The 26,652-nt window shown below is 40.9% G+C and overlaps 1 protein-coding gene across 3 annotated transcripts; it reads right to left on the reverse strand.

The window, feature by feature from the left end:
- Nucleotides 1-1,616: 1,616 nt before the first annotated feature.
- On the reverse strand, nucleotides 1,617-26,598 carry LOC114668127 (uncharacterized). 3 transcript variants are annotated; one of them, XM_051920844.1, is made up of 5 exons: nucleotides 26,508-26,598; nucleotides 10,413-10,560; nucleotides 6,102-6,249; nucleotides 5,379-5,520; nucleotides 1,617-3,874 (listed from the first exon to the last, which is right to left on the reverse strand). In XM_051920844.1, exons 2-5 carry the CDS (start codon nucleotides 10,482-10,484, stop codon nucleotides 3,631-3,633), a joined length of 606 nt encoding a protein of 201 aa, XP_051776804.1. In that variant the 5' UTR covers nucleotides 10,485-10,560; nucleotides 26,508-26,598; the 3' UTR covers nucleotides 1,617-3,630. The 3 variants fall into 3 exon arrangements, with proteins under 3 accessions (XP_051776804.1, XP_028679592.1, XP_051776805.1); XM_028823759.2 differs by lacking the exon at nucleotides 26,508-26,598 and adding an exon at nucleotides 25,397-25,554; XM_051920845.1 differs by lacking the exon at nucleotides 26,508-26,598 and adding an exon at nucleotides 25,475-25,551.
- Between the last annotated feature and the right edge of the window lie 54 nt (nucleotides 26,599-26,652).

Raw genomic sequence — 26,652 nt, forward strand, 5'->3', positions numbered from 1 at the left:
ACTTAAATACGTTTTTCTGTTGAGTGTTTGCCCAGATTCATGTGACCCTTATTGTGTTTGTTCAGTCATCCCCTGCAAGTTCATTCAGATCTGATGTGAGTATGAGGTGGCATGAGCAAAATAAAATTTATCCATAATGACCCAAGAGTATTAATCAAAAGCCTTTCATGGTCTAACAGTATTATGTAAATACAAGGTACTATTATATGAATGAAGATCAACAATAGCACATTTGTATTTTTTTGGAGATGTAGTATATGACAGTAGTGCTTTTAGTGAAGACCAACTTGAAAGAGGCTACCATTCTGTTCTTTTTTACAGAAGTGCTTTAGGACACTTTTTTTGTCCTTTCTTATAGCCCCAAACAGGGTCAGCTTCCTTCTTACCATTTTCTTATCCAATGCATTTGAGGTGAAAAATTGTCACCTGTGATGTTCTAACTCCTGAATTCCTCTCTCAGGTCTAACACCACCTAGGCACCTTGGTTCTTTTCAGATGCTACTTCAATAGGTTTGCTAGTGCAAATGTACATATTCCATGCATAGCTAGACTGGACACCACAAGCTGTCCAGATTTATATTGGATACTTTGCTGATTTGTTTGTCATGTACTTCCTGAAATGATAGCATCCACAGAATGATATCAGTTGTTCATCCATAGTCACACATTGTCCACTATTGTAAAGAAGGGTTGAAAATTGCATGGGAAAGTGTTGCCTGGAGCCCTCAAGAAAAAAGAGATTAAAAAACATTGTATATTTTCACACATTTTAAACACCTACAGAGCATGAGGACAAAATGACACCAAATAGCCCCTTTGTCTGCATACAGGGTTTTGAAACACCATGAGTATACATATTTTATACGAGTAATGTGTCCCAGATTATTCAAACAAATTAGGAAAGTCATCCAGTGTCAAGTGAAAGAAAACACCTATGTAAGATTTTAGATATGTTTGAAAATAAATGGGTTCAAACTGACACCAAGCACATTATGAGGGTAAAGCACGTGAAAGCTATTTTAACTAAACATGCCTTGTGAAACTAAGCTCTAAGCTCTTTATTTGGGTAATTCATCACCTTATATTGTCTTAAAGGAAGGGTTCAAAATCTAGTGTTTTAGATGGACTATTGTTATAATTGTTTCAAAGAAAACCCAGAACACTCAGAATTCACTCAGGAGGAAAATGTATTTATGAAGGCAGGATTTCTAAAAGTATTTTAAAATATCCACAGTTGGATACACAAGGTGAATTGTTGGAATTGTGTTGGCTGCTGGGATATCTGGCAGGACCTTTAAAATAAAATGCATTAAAAAAAAGGCATGACACCTGGCACCTGGTCAATGTTACTTGCATTTTTGTATTTTACAGTCAGCGTTAAACAAACAACAGATGATGCTGAAATTCCCAGTAAAAAGTCAGATAAAAATGGACCGGATAAGAAATGGATCTGTATGGTGGACCTGACTAGAAATTCAAAGACATGAGTCTCATTGCCAGGAGAACATGTAATGAAGAGGAACACCATTAAATTTCCTTCAGACTGAGAAATAGCTATGCTATCTACTTCCATACAATTATCACATACTAATATTTTATAAATAACCAAGATACAGTAAAGGAGCATAGTAATACTTTTATTTTATTAACATTTCTTGAGAGCTTAATATGCAGCATCACAAATACAGATACAAGATCGAACAACAGCAATAGAAAACATAAATTAATAAGACAGCCTCTGTGGTACAAGATTTAACCCATTAGTATCAGAGAGATGAGTACAGTTATCAAGCCTAACAATTGAAAACATATACTGAAACACAACAGCCTAAAAAATCTTCTAAGTAACAGTACACATCAGTATTGCATCATGATTATTTTCCACAGATACAACATTTTTATTTTGTCACCCAGAGATCTAGTGAGGTGTTAAACTGGAACAAATACTGGTGTTTCAGCCCACAAGAACAGAAGAATGATACTAAAGGAGAAATAAAGGTTATCTGTAATTGGCCAGACAAGCACATTCACACACTTGGAAAACTGACCCAGGTGTCAGCCATGACTGTAATGTGGGTAGGGGGGAGCAATAGTTTGATAGCGCGAGTATAGGACCCTATCAGAGCATTCATTGGGTGCTTAGGAGTTATGGGAATGCAAATGAAACAGGTTCCACTGGCAAGTTAATAGATGACCTTCACATTTATCTCATAGACAACAACAGCATTTTTAGATGTACTAGGTGGCAGAAGAGATGCTCTAAAGAGAAGGAAGAGTAGTTTGCTGTACACTGACAAGAAAAGGCAGCTTTGATATTTTAACCTTCAAAAGAGGATTAATATGCTCTTAAGCCAAAACACGTCTGTGTTAATAGTTCTGACGTATGTCTTGACTCCTGATACTGTTAATAACTTACAATATTTTAGAAGTGAGACTTATTATATGATATACATATATATATATATGTACATTTTGCACTTCTGCCAGTGCATATGGAATTTTGAACTTAGAAATAACATATAGGACAACAATAATCTCTTAAAGGAAAATAAGCTGGCATTATAGTTCAGAGGAATGTGATTTAGAAAAGACTAGGAAAAGAATGAATAAATGAAAGTGTGTGAGGGAAAACACCGGGCAGCTGCTCCCTTAAATAGTTGGGGTGCTTTGCTTTTTTACAAAAAGCAAGCTGGATCATATGTTTGTTTGTGTGTAAATTTACTTTATTTCCTTGTCCGCTCCCTTATTATGCTGTAATTATACACTTTCAATGTTTACAGCCACTGGTGTCTCTAAATCTGGGTTAGGTTTGATGGATAGGGTCTGAACTCACATATGTATAAGGTAAAGAACTAGACTTGAGAACTTCCTTAATCTTTGTGTTTAAGATTATGACATATTGCGTCTTGCAGCCTCAGTGTTGTTAATGTTTGTTTTGTATAGTATGTCAGGTCTAATGTTTACTGAATAAAAAGTATGTGTTGCTCAGCAACTTGCTTATGGTTATGGAGAAAGCACCTTCCATATGCTTTGATCTACCTGGGAATCTCTGTGCCTCATCCAGCCCATTCCTGACTGTCATCAAATAAAGGGCTTATCAAGGACATTGAAAAAGCCATGTAGCGTGATATTCTTGTGAACAGTTTGAAAAACTTCACCAATAGTATGTGGATTCCAAAAGCTGAGAAAACTGAGCTGTCATGTGTGAGCCCATGTATAAATCTTACTTAAGATTAACTCTGACTTCAGTACTGAAGGACAGCTGAAAGACAAGTATCTTATTAGGTACAGCATTAAGCCATGCACTCTGTCTTGTATTTGTTGTTGTAAAATGTATATTTGGAACCTTGTGAATTTCCCATTGGGATTAATAAAGTATCTATCTATCTATCTATCTAGTATATATATTATATGTGTGTCTGCTTTATTAACAAATAAGAATGATCTTGTTCTTATGAAAAGTAACAATAAAGATACTAATCTACAGATTCTGCTCTGGTATTGCCAGGGTAAGTAAGAGTGGTTTTGCTATAAGATTGCAGGATACTGTTTGGCTTGAGAAGTATCTCTAAAAACACTTTATATCAGTATCAATTCAGCTAATTCAAAGGGCAGTCCATATCAATTTCACTATCTATACCACCAGGGACTTTGTTGCACTCCTTTCCAGTTGGTTCTATCTGAAACTGGTTCATCATGCCCATACCAAGCCTCTTCTTGCTCAAGTCTTTCTCGTACGTTCCTCAGTTCCCTCAGCAAAGCATGGTGCTCTTGTAGCAAAACTTCATGTTCTGAATATGCAGCCAAACTCTGCTGCTTCGCCCAGTCCCTTTCAAGCTCTGCCTCAGATAAGCGCAGCTCCAGGTCCTTCTGCCTGGTAATGTAAAAGTCAAATGTAAGTGAAGCAAAAACACTGTAAAATACACATTACAATACTGTATTTGTCTTTTCCTGATTACTTTTAGATAGCTCAGTGCTGTTATAAGAGCCTTACACCAGCATCAAAGTACACTATATCATTCCTGAGGAAATTATATATTTTTTGAAAAACACATGTTATCTTGACACATATAGTATAAATGGAAACTGAAATGCAATAGAAAGAGTTTAAAGTAAATATCCAGAAATGACAATAAAACTACTCAATTTAAATTACACCAGGAAGTAATATCATTCTAAAGACAACACAGGGTTCTAGTAAGTTTGGCGCAACAGCAAAGCAAGAAGGGTAGTACGTGTTAAAATTTAGAAATAACATTAGCAAAAGTAAGTGGAAATGTATAGTGATTTTGACTGTCCAATAGGGATAAAATAAAATAAAGAAATTAAACAAAACATATAAGAAAATGAATATACTAATACAGAACTGTAATAAAGAGTAAAGTATATAGGTGAACACAGAGAAAAGAAGGAAAATGGAATTGGTCAGGAACATATTTTGTGTTTTAAAATCTTACATTGAAGTAGTATACTCGTACACTAAAGCCAATGCTTTTCTCTAATAGTTGCATAGTTAACACCAAAGTAGGAGGATGGGAAAGTGGGAAACTGAAAAGAAAGAATGCAAAAGCTAAATGTAAGATTATCTCAAAGACAAAAAAGATTTTTAAAGAATATGAAGAGTCATATAAACAATGGGAACAATTAAAAGATCAGACTGAGAGTATGAGGAAAAAGTATTTGGTATAGAATAAAGAAGTAAAAGAACTGACGAATAAAGAACCGTCATATACTGCAGAAGGACTGTTGAAGGAACTAAGAGGGTAAGCAGAAATAGCAGAGTGTTTAAATAAAATGAACTAAAAATTACATTTTAAAAACAAAGTGAAAGATTTAGACATAGGGGAGAAATGTTCACTCCTTTTCTTTAAAAATGAAAAGAATAAGAAATAAAGAATATAAACTTGATAGATAAATATGAAAAGTCATAAGAAAGGGCTGGCAAAGAAAAAAGCTTTAGACAGCCTGACTCAGATTTAAATATATTAAGATATAAACATATAAACATAACTTGATCTGTTTCTTGCAGAGATCACAAATTCAATTTGTTGTATTCTACAATGTAAAAGATTATTCTTGGCATAGAGATCCTTCATTTTTGATATTGTTTACAAGCTTTTATATTGTGCTAAAGTAAACATATATTTTTAAATTAATTGTATAATAGAAAACTGCCTTTTTAAATTTGAACATACGAAGTTTATAAAAACAATTTCTGTTCATGAAAACAATAAGACATTTCAGACATGTACAGCTCAGAAATAATAGATAGATCATCTCTGCTATATCTTTTTCTGTTAGATAGATAGATAGATAGATAGATAGATAGATAGATAGATAGATAGATAGATAGATAGATAGATAGATAGATTTGTTACTGGATGAGATACTGGTGCTTCAAATTCTTCAGTGAAGAATGCAACAACAGTGCCTCCTGTTGGTAACCCTCTTTTAGATGTTTCTCTACCAGATCAGCTTCCCGAAATAGTCTTCTCCTCCTCTCTACCTCCCACTGGGGTTCTGTCAGCAAGAACAAATAAATGCAGATTTTGCACTCAAGTTTATTGTGTCTGTGTAATTTTTCTATGTTTTTCTTCTTCTTTCACAGTTACAGTAAAGTAAAGTGGATTTGACATAGGTAATAATTTTCCTTTTAAATGTTCTATATCTTCTCTGCAGGGACTTTCTGCTTTTTGTGCACCAGCTTCGGTTGTGCCACTAATCACAATGACATCAGACTGCTTGTACATGAATTGATAGCTTTGCTTAATAATAATGCAGTCAAACTACAGAGGCTATAGAGACAACAGAGAATGTCCTTAGTGCAATCATAAAAAGGATTTCATTAGTACTATAGCAAAAGTGAATCTCTTAGTTGTGCTCTATAAGAGCCAGACCATCAATACCACCAACATTAAGCATGAGAACAGAGGACTTCAGTTTAAAGTGTTGCACTTTTTATAATAATAATAATAATGCATTTTACTTTTTGCTTTAAAAACATTCACATAGCCAGCAATTATTTATCTTTCAAATGCAAAAAAAATGTTAATGATGAAACAAAAGGCAAGCAGACATTAATGATGATTGTATCACTCTACCTGTACTTTTTAGGTCAAAAAGCCCGTGTTGTAGATACCCAGGAACATGTAGGTGTTCCAATTTCCTAAAGAGATGAGAATGTTTCCAACCAGTCTGCAGGCCCTCATTTTTCAGTTTGTCTGAATTATGCCCAGCTGAATGCTTCCACTAAAAAAAAAATTGTGTCAGCAACAGCCTTGTAAATATCTTATCATATAAAGACAACTCAGTGTACATTTATGGCATTTTTTATTTTTTTGTTTAACTTACAATATTTGTTCTTTATCGACTTAAAGAATTCTATTTTTGATATAAAATGGTGTAAGCAGAAACATGCAGAAAGTAAACGATCTTTCCACAGAAATCATTTTAATAAAGTGCTACATGACAGGTTGGACATCAAACTAAAAGCGGTGGAAGTTCAGGGTGTTGTTTGTAGATGGGTGCAAAATTGGCTGAGATTCAGGAAGCAGAGAGTGATGGTGCGAGGAACCTCGTCGGAATTGGCTAATGTTAAGAGTGGTGTTCCACAGGGGTCAGTGCTAGGGTTAATGCTATTTTTAATATAAATGAAGATTTGGATAGGAATATAGTGTAATTAACAAGTTGGTTAAGTTGGCAGATGATACCAAGCTAAGTAGATTGGCAGATAATCTAGAATCCATTGAATCATTGCAGAAGGACTTGGACAGAATACAGTCTTGGGCAGATTTGTGGCAGATGAAATTCAATGTAAGTAGATGTAAGGTATTGCATGTAAGAAGTAAAAATGTTAGATTAGAATACGCAGTAGGAGGTCTGAAAATCAAAAGTACACCTTATGAAAAGGATTTAGGAGTCATAGTGGAATCAACACTATCAACTGCCAGACAGTGTTAGAAGGCATTAAAATGGCTAATAGCATGATGTATGGAGTAAAAGTCCAAGGCGGGTATGCTCAAGCTTTATAATGTACTGGTGTGGCCTAACCCGGAGTACTGTGTACAGTTTTGGTCTCCACTCTACAAAAAAGACATAGCAGCACTGAAAAAGTCCAGAGAAATGTGACTAGGCTGATTCCAGGGCAAGGGGGGATGAATTATGAGGAAAGATTTAAAGAGCCGAGCCTTTTCAGTTTAAACAAAAGAAGATTAAGAGAAGACAAGATTGAAGTGTTTAAAATTATGAAGGGAATTAGTACAGTGGATCGAGACTGTTACTTTAAAATGAATTCATCAAGAACACGGGGTCACAGCTGGAAACTGGTTAAAGGTAAATTTCACACAAACATTAGGAAGTTTTTCTTTCTACAGAGAACAATAGACACATGGAATAAGCTACCAAGTAGTGAGGTAGACAGTAGGACTTTGGAGACTTTCAAAACTAGACGATGTTATTTTATGAGGATTAAGTGGATAGGACTGGCTAGCTTTGATGTTATTAGATTGTCCTACATATATATATATATATATACAGTACTATGCAAAAGTTTTAGGCAGGTGTGAAAAAATGCTGTAAACAAAGAATGCTTTCAAAAATGGAAGTGTTAATTATTTATTTTCATCAATCAACAAAATGCAGTGAATGAACAAAAGAGAAACCTAAATCAAATCAATATTTGGTGTGACCACCCTTTGCCTTCAAAACAGCATCAATTCTTCTAGATACACTTACAAACAGTTTTTGAAGGAACTCGGCTGGTAGGTTGCTCCAAACATCTTGGAGAACTAACCACAGATCTTCTGTGGATGTAGGCTTCCTCACATCCTTCTGTCTCTTCATGTAATCCCAGACACACTCGATGATGTTGAGATCAGGGCTCTGTGGGGGCCATACCAGCACTTCCAGGACTTCTTGTTCTTCTTTACACTGAAGATAGTTCTTAATAACTTTGGCTGTATGTTTGGGGTTGTTGTCCTGCTTCAGAATAAATTTGGGGCCAATCATACGCCTCCCTGATGGTATTGCATGATGGATAAGCATCTGCCTGTATTTCTCAGCATTGAGAACACCATTAATCCTGACCAAATCTCCAACTCCATTTGCAGAAATGCAGCCCCAAACGTTCAAGGAACCTCCACCATGCTTCACTATTGCCTTCAGACAGTCATTATTGTACCGCTCTCCAGCCCTTCAATGAACAAACTGCCTTCTGCTACAGCCAAATATTTCAAATTTTGACTCATCAGTCCAGAGCACCTGATGCCATTTTTCTGCACCCCAGTTCCCATGTTTTCGTGCATACTTGAGTCGCTTGGCCTTGTTTCCACGTCGGAGGTATGGCTTTTTGGCTGCAACTCTTCCATAAAGACCACTTCTGGTCAGACTTCTAAGGACAGTGGATGGGTGTACCTGGGTCCCACTGGTTTCTTCCAGTTCTGAGCTGATGGCACTGCTGGACACGTGGACTACTCTGATTTCGAAGGGTAATAAGCTTGATGTGTCTTTCATCTGCTGCACTAAGTTTCCTTGGCTGACCACTGTGTCTACGATCCTCAACGTTGCCCGTTTCTTTGTGCTTCTTCAAAAGAGCTTGAGCAGCACATCTTGAAACTCCAGTCTGCTTTGAAATCTTTGTCTGGGAAAGACCTTGCTGATGCAGTATAACTACCTTGTGTCTTGTTGCTGTGCTCAATCTTGCCATGATATGAAACTGTCTTCCACAACCTCACCTTGGTAGCAGAGTTTGGCTGTTCCTCACCCAGTTTTAAGCCTCCTACACAGCTGTTTCTGTTTCAGTTAATGACTGTGTTTCAACCTACGTGTGACATTGATGATCATTAGCACCTGTTTGGTATAATTGGTTGATCAGACACCTGACTATAACCCTACAAAATCCCTGGCTTTGTGCAAGTGTACCTATAAGAATTGATACTGGTTTGAAGGCAAAAGGATATTGATTTGATTTAGATTTTTCTTTTGTTCACTCACTTTGCATTTTGTAAATTGATAACAATAAACAATCATTATTTATATTTCTGAAAGCATTCTTTGTTTACAGCATTTTTTCACACCTGCCGAAAACTTTTGCACAGTACTGTTTTATATATATATATATATATATATATATATATATATATATATATATATATATATATATACACAGTATATATAAAAAGCTAGCTACATACATATACTGCGGTGGGCTGGTGCCCTGCCCGGGGTTTGTTTCCTGCCTTGCGGCCCTGTGTTAGCTGGGATTGGCTCCAGCAGAACCCCGTGTCCCTGTAGTTAGGATAAAGCGGGTTGAATAATGGATGGATGGATGGATAGCTATATATATATATATATATATATATATATATTTATATAGCGTCGCAGGTGGCTGGGGGGGCGACCCGGCCGGGACGCCCTGGAGGACTGGAAGAGGGCTTACGCCTTCCCCAGACCATGTGGGGGTGACCACCCTGGTCCCTATGGGGACCACGGGTACAGAGCTTTGAAGCTCAACCCTGTAGGGGCCCGTGGTCACCGCCAGGGGGCACCCGAATGCCTTGGGAGCCCTGGACCTCAGCACTTCCGCCACACCCGGAAATGCTGGGGGGAAGAGGATCAGGGACACCCGGAGTGCTTTCGGGTACGCAGCTGGCACTTCTGCCACACTGGGGAGTGCCGATGGAAGATTGCCGGGAAGCACCTGGAGCACATCCGGGTGATTATAAAAGGGGCCGCCTCCCTCCATTCATTGACTTGAGTCAGGAGGTCGAGAGACAAGGTCTGAGAAGAGTCGAGGAGGCGGCCTGAAGAGTGAAGGCATTGTGTTGTGGCCAGGACTTTGGGGACTTTTGGGGACTGTGGAGCACTTTTGTAAATATGTACTTTGTAAATAAACGTGTGTAGGGTGATTTCAACGTGTCTGCCTGTCTGTGTCCGGGTCATATTCCACTATATATATATATATATATATATATATAAATATAAATATAAATGTGGTGGCTTGACTGGAGCTTTTAAACTGGCTTGATATGAGAGAAAGTAGGTGTATGAGTTATTGTGTGCTAATGGTGGACTGGCTTTTCATCCAAGGCTAATTCCTGCCTTGCACCCAAATGCTGCTGGCATAAGCTTCCTCTAAACCTGAATAAGTGGTTTCAGAAAATAAATGAGTGCATTTCATCAGTAGTCAGTTGGGAGAGACTGGTGAGGCTAAAGCCACTGGAGTAGTGGGTCAGCTGTATAGAGCTAATCAAAGGATGGACATCCAGAACACACAAGGTATATTGAAGGCAGTAAGCTTTAATTGTAGTACAAAAAGCTAACAATTAAAATAAAAGGCAGTAGATGTCAGGTAAGCAATGCTGTTTCTGAGAGACAAGTTAATGTCCAATTCAGATTCTCTTTACATACTGCACCTGTAGTTCTTTTGATGAATGGTCTTTGTAGGGTCTCCTTTCTTGCAGACGAGAAAGAAATGAAGAAGACATGCAGAGAGATTTCAGTGTTTTAGTAAGTTCCAAGTTAATATCAGAGCTTCCCAGTTTCCAGGATCCCCTAGGAAATCTTAAAAAAAGTCTTGTTTAATAAGAAGAAGCATATTTAACAACAGAGTAGAACAAACAATTACTTTATGGGTAGCAATTTTCTTTGTGATTAACACAATCCCAACATTCTTTGCATGATGAAAATGTTAATTTTCACAGAACTAAAATTAATATTTATAGATTCTGTACACAAGAGGACATTATTCATCTTCCATTGTAAGAACACAAGAGGGCATTGTTCAACTAACATAAGAATGTCTATTGAATACAGCTGGCACCCATCAATGCACAAATGAAACTGCACCTTATGTGTTTACCACAAAAGAAGAACTGCCATTTATTAATCAACAAACAACCATACTTTTGCATAGCTCCTTTATGTAGTGAAAACCATTCCAAATCACTATGCAACTACAACATGAAACTCTATACATGTATTCTCTACAACTGAAGAACAAGCTAAACGTGTGAGTTGCTCAAGGTGGGTCACACAAGTGGTCAGAGAGACTTCTGGTTTAGAGTCCAAGTGCCCAGTAGCAAGTTTTTGCAGGACTTTCCATGTATCATAGTGTACAATGAGCAACTCATCATGGCAACCTCCTCGCTCTTATGATCTGGATTGTTCAATTATTTTCTCATGTTTTCCTGTGTCCTTTTCATGACATTTTATAGTTATACAGAATATTGAGGTTTTGTGATATTTACGTCTAGTTTACTTCATTGTGTTTTGTTTTTTAGTAGTTAAATTTGTTTCACATGTTTCAGTGATGCCATTTTGTGGGTGTTTGTTTGCACTTTCCACTGTGTTACAATGGTCACATGACCAGAGGTGTGTGCCACATGACTTCTCTGTTGAACAGCAGCTCTCTGCACTTTATGGTTGTCCATGATAGTCAATACAAGTCAAAAACTTCTAGCTTGTCTTATAGTGAATTGGTGTCCATGGCTTATGATTTTTTGCATTTGAATTCTGACAGCTATTTAGTTTCATGTTTTGGCTTAGATGTCTCAGTTCACTGGTTTCCCATTTCTTTGTCTATGTTTCATCTCAAGGTCTCTCATTCATTAAACCTGCCATGTTTCTGCTCTTGGCAGAATACTTGCAATGAGTAAAACTGAAAAGCTTTGAGAAAAATTAATTAAGTTAACGTGCACTGTTGTACCCCAGGTAGTTATGCAGTCTGCTGGTGGTGACTGCTGTTACTGTCGCCCTTCGTCAGACTCGATTATGGAGGTTGGAAAAAGTCTCTCCACACATCCACACAGCTGCTGCTGACAGCTCTCTAATGGACATGTAGAGAGTGGTGGGGGAGTAAGCAGGGTGGTACAGGCCTCAACCAGTTTGCTGCTAAGATGTACCAGAGGTGGTGTAGCCAACATTGCTCACAAAGCACCATGAGGCAAAAAAAGGTTGCCTAAGCCAGTTGCATGGCAAATTTTCAGGTACAAATTTGGTGAACAAGGCCACCAGTGGACCCAGTCAATTTGCCGAGTAACACTATTTATCGTTTCCAAAATAACACATGAAATGTTTATAGCTAACAAACCTTAAGGCAGTAGCAATAGAGAAGTCTCATATCTGCAAACCAGTAAAAACTATGAAATAAAAGAATAAGAGTTGCCACTTTGAAGCCCTGCAAAGGCTTCAGACCAAAACTTGTCTTTATTGTTTTAAGTTATTGGTTAATATTTCAGCCTCTTTTCTGCAGTGCCAGTTTATGGAAGAGCATGATCCAGTGTGGCTAGACTGGAAGAAGACCAATAATCAGTTGTTAGGGGGTGTGGGTTGGCTAACATTAATCACACTGACCACCTTTGCTTCCAAGATTGAAATCACAACCTTTGAGGAACATCTACAACATGAGGCAAGGCAACAGAACTTGAATAGGGCATGCATAGGTGTTTTTTTGATTTATCCAAGACTACCTTCAGCTGTTACAACAAAATATGTGGTTATAATTTCCAACTCACCACTTGTATTGAGCCATTTGATGCTTTGCTCAGGATAGACTAAAAATTCACATAAAAGATGTAACATAAAAATCATGCAGTGGTGTGCACAATGGCAAACTGGTGGATGTGATTTGGAATTTTGGTTTATTATGGCTCTTTCTCAATAATGATTTAAGTAAACTTGCTGTTCAAATTATTCTACTTGGAAGAAATTATAACAAAAGTCTTTCCTGAAAAACAGTATAGCAGAAGATTTAATCTAAAAAGTCATAACCCTTTCTTGTCATTATACTTCATTTCAGCTGATCACAGACAGGTCCAAAGAATAGCTAAGGTGCACATCAGGGAGTTGGCAATGGATCTTCCACTATACAGTATTTTATATATATACAAATGTACCTAATAAAGTGGCCATAGAGTGTGTGTGTGTATATATATACAGTGGGTACGGAAAGTATTCAGACTCCCTTCAATTTTTCACTCTTTGTCATATTGCAGCCATTTGCTAAAATCATTTAAATTAATTTTTTCCCTCATTAATGTACACACAGCACCCCATATTGACAGACAAAAAAAGAATTTTTGAAATTGTTGCAGATTTATTAAAAAAGAAAAACTGAAATATCACATGGTCCTAAGTATTCAGACCCTTTGCTCCGTATTTAGTAGAAGCACCCTTTTGAGCTAATACAGCCATGAGTCTTCTTGGGAAAGATGCAACAAGTTTTTCACACCTGGATTTGGGGATCCTCTGACATTCCTCCTTGCAGATCCTCTCCAGTTCTGTCAGGTTGGATGGTAAACGTTGGTGGACAGCCATTTTTAGGTCTCTCCAGAGATGCTTAATTGGGTTTAAGTCAGGGCTCTGGCTGGACCATTCAAGAACAGTCACAGAGTTGTTGTGAAGCCACTCCTTCGTTATTTTAGCTGTGTGCTTAGGGTCATTGTCTTGTTGGAAGGTAAACCTTCAGCCCAGTCTGAGGTCCTTAGCACTCTGGAGAAGGTTTTTGTCCAGGATATCCCTGTACTTGGCCGCATTCATCTTTCCCTCGATTGCAACCAGTCGTCCTGTCCCTGCAGCTGAAAAACACCCCCACATCATGATGCTGCCACCGCCATGCTTCACTGTGGGGACTGTATTGGGACTGTATTGGACAAGTGAAGTCAGAGCCCTGACTTAAACCCAATTGAGCATCTCTGGAGAGACCTAAAAATGGCTGTCCACCAATGTTTACCATCCAATCTGACAGAACTGGAGAGGATCTGCAAGGAGGAATGGCAGAGGATCCCCAAATCCAGGTGTGAAAAACTTGTTGCATCTTTCCCAAGAAGACTCATGGCTGTATTAGCTCAAAAGGGTGCTTCTACTAAATACTGAGCAAAGGGTCTGAATACTTAGGACCATGTGATATTTCAGTTTTTCTTTTTTAATAAATCTGCAACAATTTCAAAAATTCTTTTTTTTGTCTGTCAATATGGGGTGCTGTGTGTACATTAATGAGGGAAAAAATTAATTTAAATGATTTTAGCAAATGGCTGTAATATGACAAAGAGTGAAAAATTGAAGGGGGTCTGAATACTTTCCGTACCCACTGTATATATATATATATATATATATATATATATATATATATATATATATATATATATATATATATATATATATATACAGTGCATCCGGAAAGTATTCACAGCGCATCACTTTTTCCACATTTTGTTATGTTACAGCTTTATTCCAAAATGGATTAAATTCATTTTTTTCCTCAGAATTCTACACACAACACCCCATAATGACAACATGAAAAAAGTTTACTTGAGGTTTTTGCAAATTTATTAAAAATAAAAAAAATGAGAAAGCACATGTACATAAGTATTCACAGCCTTTCCCGTGAAACTCGAAACTGAGCTCAGGTGCATCCTGTTTCCCCTGATCATCGTTGAGATGTTTCTGCAGCTTAATTGGAGTCCACCTGTGGTAAATCCAGTTGACTGGACATGATTTGGAAAGGCACACACCTGTCTATATAAGGTCCCACAGTTGACAGTTCATGTCAGAGCACAAACCAAGCATGAAGTCAAAGGAATTGTCTGTAGACCTCTGAGACAGGATTGTCTCGAGACACATATCTGGGGAAGGTTACAGAAAATTTTCTGCTGCTTTGAAGGTCCCAATGAGCACAGTGGCCTCCATCATCCGTAAGTGGAAGAAGTTCGAAACCACCAGGACTCTTCCTAGAGCTGGCCGGCCATCTAAACTGAGTGATCGGGGGAGAAGGGCCTTAGTCAGGGAGGTGACCAAGAACCCGATGGTCACTCTGTCAGAGCTCCAGAGGTCCTCTGTGGAGAGAGGAAAACCTTCCAGAAGGACAACCATCTCTGCAGCAATCCACCAATCAGGCCTGTATGGTAGAGTGGCCAGACGAAAGCCACTCCTTAGTAAAAGGCACATGGCAGCCCACCTGGAGTTTGCCAAAAGGCACCTGAAGGACTCTCAGACCATGAGAAAGAAAATTCTCTGGTCTGATGAGACAAAGATTGAACTCTATGGTGTGAATGCCAGACATCACGTTTGGAGGAAACCTGGCACCATCCCTACAGTGAAGCATGGTGGTGGCAGCATCATGCTATGGGGATGTTTTTCAGCAGCAAGAACTGGGAGACTAGTCAGGATAAAGGGAAAGATGACTGCAGCAATGTACAGAGACATCCTGGATGAAAACCTGCTATAGAGCGCTCTTGACCTCAGACTGGGGTGATGATTCATCTTTCAGCAGGACAACGACCCTAAGCACACAGCCAAGATATCAAAGGAGTGGCTTCAGGACAAGTCTGTGAATGTCCTTGAGTGGCCCAGCCAGAGCCCAGACTTGAATCTGATTGAACATCTCTGAAGAGATCTTAAAATGGCTGTGCACCGACGCTTCCCATCCAACCTGATGGAGCTTGAGAGGTGCTGCAAAGAGGAATGGGCGAAACTGGCCAAGGATAGGTGTGCCAAGCTTGTGGCATCATATTCAAAAAGACTTGAGGCTGTAATTGCTGCCAAAGGTGCATCGACAAAGTATTGAGCAAAGGCTGTGAATACTTATGTACATGTGATTTCTCAGTTTTTTTATTTTTAATAAATTTGCAAAAACCTCAAGTAAACTTTTTTCACATTGTCATTATGGGGTGTTTTGTGCAGAATTCTGAGGAAAAAAATGAATTTAATCCATTTTGGAATAAGGCTGTAACATAACAAAAGGTGGAAAAAGTGATGCGCTGTGAATACTTTCTGGATGCACTGTATATATATATGCCTCACAGTTAGGAGATCCAGGTTCGCTTCCCGGGTCCTCCCTGCGTGGAGTTTGCATGTTCTCCCCGTGTCTGCGTGGGTTTCCTCCGGGCGCTCCGGTTTCCTCCCACAGTCCAAAGACATGCAGATTAGGTGGATTGGCGATTCTAAATTGGCCCTAGTGTGTGCTTGGTGTGTGGGTGTGTTTGTGTGTGTCCTGCGGTCGGCTGGCACCCTGCCCGGGATTGGTTCCTGCCTTGTGCCCTGAGATTGGCTCCGGCAGACCCCCGTGACCCTGTGTTCGGATTCAGCGGGTTGGAAAATGGATGGATGGATGTAAACACTCCCTAAAGTCTTTGTGGCTATATATATACTGTATATATACTAGCAAAATACCCGCACTTCGCAGTGGCGAAGTACTGCCTTAAAATTTTTAATAAGAAGAAAAGTAAACCTTTTAAAACTGAGGGAAAATATACCAATAATTATTTGTTAAGGATCTCTTTGTATACCACGTTGTCAGTTTGGCCCTCCGGTTGTAATATGACCAAGCTGTGCGCTGAGCTTACTCTTGAGCATGCAACGTACAGTTGGCCATGTGAAAAGCAATCTTGCCTCAAATCAATGCCAACCTTTTGTAGGGTCTGTCCCTGAGACCTATTAATTGTCATTGCGAAGCAGAGCCTTACTGGAAATTGGAGGCGTTTGAATTGAAATGGGAGATCAGAGGGTATAACGGGGATGCGAGGAATAAAAACTCTCTCCCCTGAGCCACTGCCAATAAAAATAGTTGCCCCAATTAGGTTCTTTTGCAGACACGTGACCTGAAGTCTCGTGCTGTTACAAAGTTTCGGTGGCTGTAAGTTTCTCAGTAACATTATTGGTGCCCCAACCTTCAAAATTAGATTATGCTCAGGAGTGACTGGAGGATGCAGAGTGTGGAGAAACTCTACCGGATAGTGCACCGCGTCTTCCACTTCTACAACTGAATCACACAGACTGATATGTTTTCCGTTGTGAAGGTAGTTCTTGAAGTAAAATGTGGTTTTTAGTCGTATTCATGTCAATTCTTGGTGTCAGGATAGCTCTCTCCCTCAACCATGACATGTCGTTTTTGTGGAGATTTTGTAGATTGATGTAAACATTTTGAAGAAGGCTTTGTAAGAGGCATTGGCGGTTGTCCAAAGGTGTAAAATATTTGGCCATTTCGGTTCACTTGAAAGTGACAACCGAACAATTCAGCGGCAGCCATTAACTCACATGCTGAACCATAAGTGAAGGGCTTAAGCATTTCACTCTTATAGTGTTCCTGTGTAGTATAATTATCTCTTGTACCGTCATCAGTCCACACCTTGAACCTGTCCCAGTCATTCAATACATAAGACACAATGTTCTTCCGGATATCAAGAGTGAGCCTGATATGGCTGTGCAATATGTAACACAGAGAATGGAAAGGGCAGGCGCCATCTCCGGGCATGGAAACCACTCGGTAAGTGACAGTTCTTTGATCGATGGTGATCACCTCGATAGACATGTTAATGGGGGTACGGTTGGAGCGATAAAGGAAATGGGTACCTGAACAATGTAAACTAAGTCTAAAATACCTACACAATAACTATAATCGTAATAAATGAACAATAAAACAGAGGAGAAGCCGTGGATTAAATAAAAAAGCTGCTGTTATCAGCAGGGAGACGTGAATACCGTGGCGAAGCAAGGAAAGGAATGAAGAGACCGGAGCGACGGACGACCTTATATAGGCAGGCAGCCAACTACGTGGGAGGCGTGGGGATGGGGGACCCAACGCCGCCTCACACGGCGACCGAGCTACAGGCTATGGAAATATATATGTACATAAGTAGGATTCAGTTAGCGTTGGGAACCCGCGTACCAAATTTCTTGAAGATGGGCCCATGAGTAACAAAGACCGTTGGAAAGTTCAATATGATGGCCGACAGTGGTGTCATACCACCAAAATAAATACGTACATCGGTTTCGGTTAGCGCAGGGAAGCCGCCTACCAAATTTCATGAAGATCCATCCATCCATCCATCCATCCATTGTCTCCCGCTTATCCGAGGTCGGGTCGCGGGGGCAGCAGCTTGAGCAGAGATGCCCAGACTTCCCTCTCCCCGGCCACTTCTTCTAGCTCTTCCGGGAGAATCCCAAGGCGTTCCCAGGCCAGTCGAGAGACATAGTCCCTCCAGCGTGTCCTGGGTCTTCCCCGGGGCCTCCTCCCGGTTGGACGTGCCCGGAACACCTCACCAGGGAGGCGTCCAGGAGGCATCCTGATCAGATGCCCGAGCCACCTCATCTGACTCCTCTCGATGCGGAGGAGCAGCGGCTCTACTCTGAGCCCCTCCCGGATGACTGAGCTTCTCACCCTATCTTTAAGGGAAAGCCCAGACACCCTGCGGAGGAAACTCATTTCAGCCGCTTGTATTCGCGATCTCGTTCTTTCGGTCACTACCCATAGCTCATGACCATAGGTGAGGGTAGGAACATAGATCGACTGGTAAATTGAGAGCTTCGCCTTGCGGCTCAGCTCCTTTTTCACCACGACAGACCGATGCAATGCCCGCATTACTGCGGATGCCGCACCGATCCGCCTGTCGATCTCACGCTCCATTCTTCCCTCACTCGTGAACAAGACCCCGAGATACTTGAACTCCTCCACTTGGGGCAGGATCTCGCTACCAACCCTGAGAGGGCACTCCACCCTTTTCCGGCTGAGGACCATGGTCTCGGATTTGGAGGTGCTGATTCTCATCCCAGCCGCTTCACACTCGGCTGCGAACCGATCCAGAGAGAGCTGAAGATCACGGCCTGATGAAGCAAACAGGACAACATCATCTGCAAAAAGCAGTGACCCAATCCTGAGCCCACCAAACTGGACCCTCTCAACACCCTGGCTGCGCCTAGAAATTCTGTCCATAAAAGATATGAACAGAATCGGTGACAAAGGGCAGCCCTGGCGGAGTCCAACTCTCACTGGAAACGGGTTCGACTTACTGCCGGCAATGCGGACCAAGCTCTGGCACCGATCGTACAGGGACTGAACAGCCCTTATCAGGGGGGCCGGTACCCCATACTCTCGGAGTACCCCCCACAGGATTCCCGAGGGACACGGTCGAATGCCTTTTCTAAGTCCACAAAACACATGTAGACTGGTTAGGCAAACTCCCATGCACCCTCCAGGACCCTGCTAAGGGTATAGAGCTGGTCCACTGTTCCGCGACCAGGACGAAAACCACACTGTTCCTCCTGAATCCAAGGCTCGACTATCCGACGGACCCTCCTCTCCAGGACCCCTGAATAGACTTTTCCAGGGAGGCTGAGGAGTGTGATCCCTCTGTAGTTGGAACACACCCTCCGATCCCCCTTCTTAAAGAGGGGGACCACCACCCCGGTCTGCCAATCCAGAGGCACTGTCCCTGATGTCCATGCGATGTTGCAGAGGCGTGTCAGCCAAGACAGTCCTACAACATCCAGAGCCTTGAGGAACTCCGGGCGTATCTCATCCACCCCCGGGGCCCTACCACCAAGGAGTTTTTTGACCACCTCGGTGACCTCAGTCCCAGAGATGGGGGAGCCCACCTCTGAGTCCCCAGGCTCTGCTTCCTCATTGGAAGGCATGTTAATGGGATTGAGGAGGTCTTCGAAGTATTCCCCCCACCGACCCACAACATCCCGAGTCGAGGTCAGCAGCGCACCATCCCCACCATATACAGTGTTGACACTGCACTGCTTCCCCTTCCTCAGACGCCGGATGGTGGACCAGAATCTCCTCGAAGCCGTCCGAAAGTCATTCTCCATGGCCTCCCCAAACTCCTCCCACGCCCGAGTTTTTGCCTCAGCAACCACCAAAGCCGCATTCCGCTTGGCCTGCCGGTACCTATCAGCTGCCTCCGGGGTCCCACAGGACAAAAGGGTCCTGTAGGACTCCTTCTTCAGCTTGACGGCATCCTTCACCGCCGGTGTCCACCAGCGGGTTCGGGGATTGCCGCCACGACAGGCACCGACCACCTTACGGCCACAGCTCCGGTCAGCTGCCTCAACAATAGAGGCACGGAACATGGCCCATTCGGACTCAATGTCCCCCACCTCCCTCGGGATGTGGTCGAAGTTCTGCCGGAGGTGGGAGTTGAAGCTACTTCTGACAGGGGGCTCTGCCAGACTTCCCAGCAGACCCTCACAACACGTTTGGGCCTACCACGCCTGACCGGCATCCTCCCCCACCTTTCATGAAGATGGGGCCATAAATAAGAAAGTTTAACATGGCGGATGTTGTCGACCGTTATGACCGTTACACACAGAATTTCGGCCGACAGTGGCGTCATACCACCAAAATAAGTATGTACATCAGTTTCGGTTAGCGCAGGGAAGCCGGCTACCAAATTTCGTGAAGATGGGGCCATAAATAAGAAAGTTTAACATGGCGGACGTTGTCGACCGTTATGACCGTTACGCGTGCAACTTTGAAATGAAACCTGCTTAACTTGTAAGTAAGCTGTAAGGAATGAGCCTGCCAAATTTCAGCCTTCTATCTACACGGGAAGTTGGAGAATTAGTGATGAGTGAGTCAGTGAGGGCTTTGCCTTTTATTAGTATAGATATACACTGTGTATATATATATATATATATATATATATATATATATATATATATATATATATATATATATATATATATAAATAAAAGAAAATCTTGAGACAAGACTTTTTCCAAGAGATTTTGTCAAGTCCCACCCTCCTCTCAACCATTTACAACCATGCCCACGGTCCACTCACCTCTGATTCATGTGAATGCTCTTGTCAGACATAGTTCCTGCGCTCTCAGCTCTTATAAATTTTTACGAGCAAATTTTTCCTCACTTTAAGTTCCCAATAAAAGAAGACTTATTATATCGAAATCTTACTGATGAATTTCATCCCGAAGGGTTATCAACAAAAGGAATGAGTACACGGGCCAACCTAGCACCGAGAAACGATGAAGTCAAACGAATTAAAGTGAAAATTGTCGATTGGTTACACGGTAATGACATGTAAAATTTTAACAGGTGACAAGAAACGTAAAGTAGTACATCTTCCCTACATAACATTAGACACTAAAGGAGATCTTGATATGCCATTCTTATTAAAACGTTTACAGTTTCCTAAAAATTCCAATGAAAATAACAATCTGTTTATATTTTTCATCTGCTTCCCCATATGCAAGTGGCAGATCTGCGAAGTGGCTAACGCGTTGTGCCCGTCCGGTTGTTGACAAGTGAAGTGAGCAGGGGGCAGAGTCAAGTCAAGTTGGGGAGCATTCACTGGTACAGTGTGTTGCCGCACCCACTACACAACGAAACAACTCGGGATCCCGGCTGGCAACCTCCCAGGGAGACACGAGGTCCAGTCCCATTCTCCAGAAATGACCCTCTATCTGCCGCAGCCAGGTGTTATGTGGGTGACGCCTTGGCCTGGTCCAGCAACTCGGGTCCCCAACAATGAGGATCTTACGAGCTGGATCACCGGGGAAATGCACCACATGGCCGTAGTGCCATAACTGATGCTCCCTCACAATGCAGGTAATGTGTCTCATTCGGGACTCCATGAGCAACCACTCATTCGACACAAAGTCAAACCAACGGTACCCAAGGATTTTCCGGAGAGACACAGTACCAAAGGAGTCTAGTCTTCGTCTCAGGTCACTGGATAGCGTCCATGTCTCGCAACCATATAGCAAGACATGAAGCACCAGGACTCTAAAGACTTGGACCTTTGTCTTTTTGCATAGATATCGGGAGCGCCACACACCCCTTTCCAGCAACCTCATGACACCCGATGCTCTAGATCCGTGAATCTTTCTTCACCAACAGATGCCCCACGGCAGCTGGACCCCACGACCTTGCCCAACACCCAGTCCATATAAGCATTGAACAGAGTAGGAGCAAGAACACACCCTGATGAACCCCAGAATCAATTGGGAAAAACACAGAGGTTCTGCCTCCACTTTGCACAGCACTCACAGTACCAGTGTACAGGCCGGCCATGATATCCAGCAACCTCGAGGGGATCCCGCGAACACTCAGGATGTCCCACAGGGCAGCTTGATCAACTGAGTCGAACGCTTCACGAAAATCGACAAAGGCTACAAAGAAACTCTGCCAATATTCGTGTTTGTGCTCCATGAGACCTCTTAGGCATAAAACCAGACTGTTTTGGTCGCCGGTAGGTGAGCAAGTGATCACGGATCCTATTGAGGACGACCCTAGCAAGGACCTTACCCGGCACTGAGAGCAGCGTTATCCCCCTGTAGTTGCTGCAATCCAGGCGATCACCCTTCCCTTTCCAGATAGGGACGATAAGTCCCGTTTTCCAGTCAGTTGGGATGATGCCAGTCTCCCAAATGGAAGCAAAGATTGCTTGCAAGCCAGGAGGACAGCCTTACCATCAGCCTGGAGAAGTTCACCCCGAATACCACAGATCCCTGCAGCCTTTCCTTCCCTCACTGAGATTAGGTGGTTCACAGCTAATTGGAGGATCAGCCTCAAGGACCGTGGACCCAGAGATAGCCAATGTCCTAGCCGGAGGATCAGCTTTGAACAACTGCTCAAACTAGCCAGCCCAGCGGGTCACAACTGCAGTGTCATATGTAAGTATCGTTCCATCAGCCGCCCTGACTGCGGCTCTCCGAGGAACAGATACTATATATATAGTATATATATATAAGTACTATATACAGTATGTATAGATACTAGCTTTGTAAGCCCATGCTGTAAAAAGCCCAGGCTCCTAGAAACCATGGATTCTGGCACTTCAATCAGTCAAACACATCGGTTGCGCATTAGTGGCTAAGCCAGGTTGTCTTTCCTCAGCGGTCTCGTTTTGCTGTTGTGCTCGCCTCCATTGCCTATCAGCGGCTAAGTGAGTTTCTCTCTCCTCTGAGGTTTCGTTTTGCCGATGTGCTCACCTCGCTTGTTTATTAGCGGCTAAGCAAGTTTCTCTTTTGTCTGCAGTTTCACTTTGGTGACAGAGTCGCTTTCTTTGAGCGTTATGCTGTAGCCTCGCACTTCTGGGCCAGACAGACAGAAACACACACTTCCATGAATAGATGTTTATATATAAGATATATAAATAAAACATCTTCCTCATGTCCTTTGTCCAACATTTTCTTTCCTACCATGGGCCCTTGTTTAATAAACCGACTATGGAAGGCACCTTGACAGCATCCTTACTAGATGCTCAAGTCACCTCAGATGACTCCTCTCAGTCTCAGTCTATATTTTCAAACTACTCACCCTGTCAAGAAAAATAAAGCATCCAATCATGCAAAGGAAACTTAATTTTATAGTTGAAAATTAAAAGAAAGGAAAGAAACTTGCTTTGCATCTGGCAATGACCAAGTCAGACAACGATTACAATTGATCATAGAATAATTATAAGATTGTCACTTAACTGTCACAGATTTGTAATATATGGCTGTACCAGAAAACAGATTACAAAAGACTTAATCTGAAAACCCACCCTACACAGCCATTTCCAACAGAAGAATTATAAAGGCAACATTGTCTTAGCACCAGCAAATATACATAGGATAGGTTAGAATTTACTGAGATGAGCCAGTACAAGCAAAGTACTGTATGTGGACAAATGTAGCCAAGATAAACCTCTACCAAAGTAATGGCAAGATGAACGGTGTTCAAAAACATCAGAAAGATAAAAAAATATCACTTAATGTCCGAAACATGACAGAAGCAGTGAGTAGTAGCCCTGAAACTGAGTGATTTATCTTTATTGATCCTTTTGATGATGTGACCAATTGTTTGCTCTGTGATTACAGACTCATTGACTGCCATTGCCAATTTATCACATAGTGAAACAAAGTTCCAAAACACTACTAGCACAACCAAAACATTCATTATGGGTACAAACTGGAAAGTCCCAGACTGGCCAATTCAGACTCCTGATTTAAAGGAAATTGAGGATGAAAAAGAAATGAAAATACACAAAAACAGGCTGCAGCTGAAAATTCCCTGAAGAACAAAAGAAAAATCTGACGATGCCTGCTTGATAACTTGATTAAGTTATTGTGTGTAAACGATTTGCATCCAAATACTAAGCTGTATACATATTTAATTTACTTCATGTTAAATTGTGTACATATATACTTACCTAAAATGAAGGAAGGAAACAAAAAATAGAATTATGAAAAGAAAATTAAAGCACTGAAACACCTATAAATAAACAGTGAGATTCTGAACATTTGTTTTATATTTAGCTTTTCATCTCACATGTAAACTACAGCATAAAGCATATTTTAATTTACTTCCCCAATGCTTACAGCACATACCGTATATATACACCTATGTACACTTAAGTATAATTTATTATCTATCTGTCCATCTTGTTTTGAACCTTTTTTTTCTCTTGGTCAGGGTCATAGACCGACTGAAGCCATTCCTAATAGCACTGCTTTAGACTTTGGGGTAGATTCAGTGTCAAGGAAAAAATTACATAAACATGGGGAGACCAGTCAGTTTTCACAGAGCAGAAACTCCAGCCTTAAACGAAACATTGGATCTGAGTTCAGCGAGGTGGGAATGCTAAATACATTTCAAATATATTATATTATATTATATTATATTATATTATATTATATTATATTATATTATTCCGACCATCTGTTAAAGGTGTTTTAATCTGAAGGAGAGCAAAAACAAAAAACAGAAGTGAAGACAAGCCTTCACGAACAGGGCCGAGTTATTGTGAATGCATTGCTTTACCTGCGTACTCTCATATGTTTACCCGATTTGGAAAGGCTGTTAAGTGCTGTCTTTTTCTGTCTGATGGATGATTTAAGCATTCCTATCAGAAGAAAGACAAGGGATGACAGCCTAATAAGTGTAAAATCCAGGATAGGAGCCTCACACGATTTCAGAAAAGACAGGAACCATTATAGAGTGCAATTGTGAAGGTTCAAAATCTTAATGTACACATATCCCCAGAGTCTCACACTTTTCGAATAGCTTTAGCCAGTACCAGGATGAATCCTTTGATGCCTTTTATATCATAAGGCATACTGGACAGAGGTGTGATCTGTCCACTGAAACAGATATATTTGTATTTTTGTGTTTTTGCTATTTGAAAAACTTATTCATTACATTTTAAACAAATCGCTCCCATGTTCAGAGAAAGGGTACATAAACCATGACTGCTATGCCTTCTTTCTCAACATATTCCTCTCAAAAAGTTAACACTATAAATTTCGACAGAATACAAGTTAACATTTTTTACGGTAGTTAGGACCACAAACACCGTAAGCAAAGACGTCCATTATAGACCTCTCTCTCTCTCTCTCTCTCATATGCACACACACGCACACCTACCAGATTATTCTCTAGTACAACCGAACCCTGTTAAGACAATCGCATTTTAAATACAGTCAAGGGCAACTCGTTAGAGTTGTACATTGTAACTAATGCAGTAGCTTGGTGAATTATGGATGACTTGATCTGTCAAAAATAACGACATTGATGAAACGTTGAAGGCTCTAGAACACTGGTTTTCATACTGAGCATTGATTAAGCACTGCTGGAACTAGAGTGCAATTGCTTACATGAACAAAAAGAATGCACTACCTGCGTTTTCATATACAGTCCTATATATGAATGACATATATTAATGATATTCGTCTCTCTCGCTAGCGCTGCCGTCACCTTCTACTCGGCGGTCCACCTTGTGGAATTCACAACTTGCTTCCTTCCCCCGAAATGTGTGAAGTTTACAAAATCCGGAAGTGAAAACATTTGTTGGTAGCTTGGAAACGAGTCATGCGTGCATATACAGTACGTGCGTGTGTTTACAAAGGAAGGAGGATCCTAAGACCCGCATTTACTGCGCCTAGCTCAGCAGTACTTGCGTAATTCTTTGTCTTACATATAAAGTTCCTTAACTTAGTACGTTTACGGTTTACATATTCAAACTGGCAATAAAGAGGAAATTCGGTGACTGAAATATACATAAACCTAATCACTGTATTGTTGATATGCTACGAAAGAGTTTATGTACACCAACCCCTCTTTACATAACTACATCGGGTGAGTTGCATTAAGAATGCATTTTTATGGGTTTTGTACATTCTCATGAGTTAGGTTTTATGTTAATCTAGTGGCCTGAAGGGTGTTCGCTTTTCGTCTGTTTTATACCGCATACACATATTTAAAAAATAAAAGCTTTTACGCTGTCAGAATTAAGCAAAAAGTGACTTTTGACCGAGGACTCAGTTCAACCTGAAATCAAGTAATCGGTTCTTGCACTGACCGCAGAATGCACTCTACGCGCTTTCATGCTTAGAATCTGATCCATTGATTAGCACCATCCTCGCGTATAATTAAAATGAAACATTGTATCCTCATTGAAAGGACAATTACCGCTTTGTTTGGATAAAAATGGTTAAGCTAATCAAGGTAGAAATTCCTAACTGCTTAGATACCAAACCTGCACTGCATGCTTCTGCCATTTCCACGATCTGTTAACAACTCAGTCCAGTTCTACTCGTGTTCGTGTTTCTTGGATTCAGATTAATTTATAATATTTATATTAATTTAATAATATGGCACTGATTTTCTGTTGGGGCGGCAGTGTGACATCTTGCATTGATTCGGATTGTAACCATTTACCATTTACAGTTTTTACTTTGTATGCTGTGGTCGAGTGCGCGGGTGTTTTCCTACCATATTGAAAACTGACCGGCTGTAGATGTGTCCGTGATAGTATTTAGTGTTGTTCAGCCTTCTCGTGCACGACTAGTTAACATTCTTGCCAAGTGCTTCATAGTTCCATTCTGCATCTCATCAACCCCAAAAGCAGAAAATGCAAATTTGGAAAACGGCAG

The sequence above is a fragment of the Erpetoichthys calabaricus genome, chromosome 17 (genome assembly GCF_900747795.2).
Source record: "Erpetoichthys calabaricus chromosome 17, fErpCal1.3, whole genome shotgun sequence".
Lineage (NCBI taxonomy): Eukaryota > Metazoa > Chordata > Cladistia > Polypteriformes > Polypteridae > Erpetoichthys > Erpetoichthys calabaricus.

Excerpts from the sequence above, each read along its gene's own strand:
- LOC114668127 (XM_051920844.1), bottom strand. The coding sequence starts at position 10,484 with ATGTCTTCTTCATTTCTTTCTCGTCTGCAAGAAAGGAGACCCTACAAA. Across the intron at positions 6,250-10,412 it reads ATTCATCAAAAGAACTACAG|TGGAAGCATTCAGCTGGGCA; the intron begins GTGCAGTATGTA and ends TTTTTTTTTTAG. Across the intron at positions 3,875-5,378 it reads AAGCACCAGTATCTCATCCA|GCAGAAGGACCTGGAGCTGC; the intron begins GTAACAAATCTA and ends TTACATTACCAG.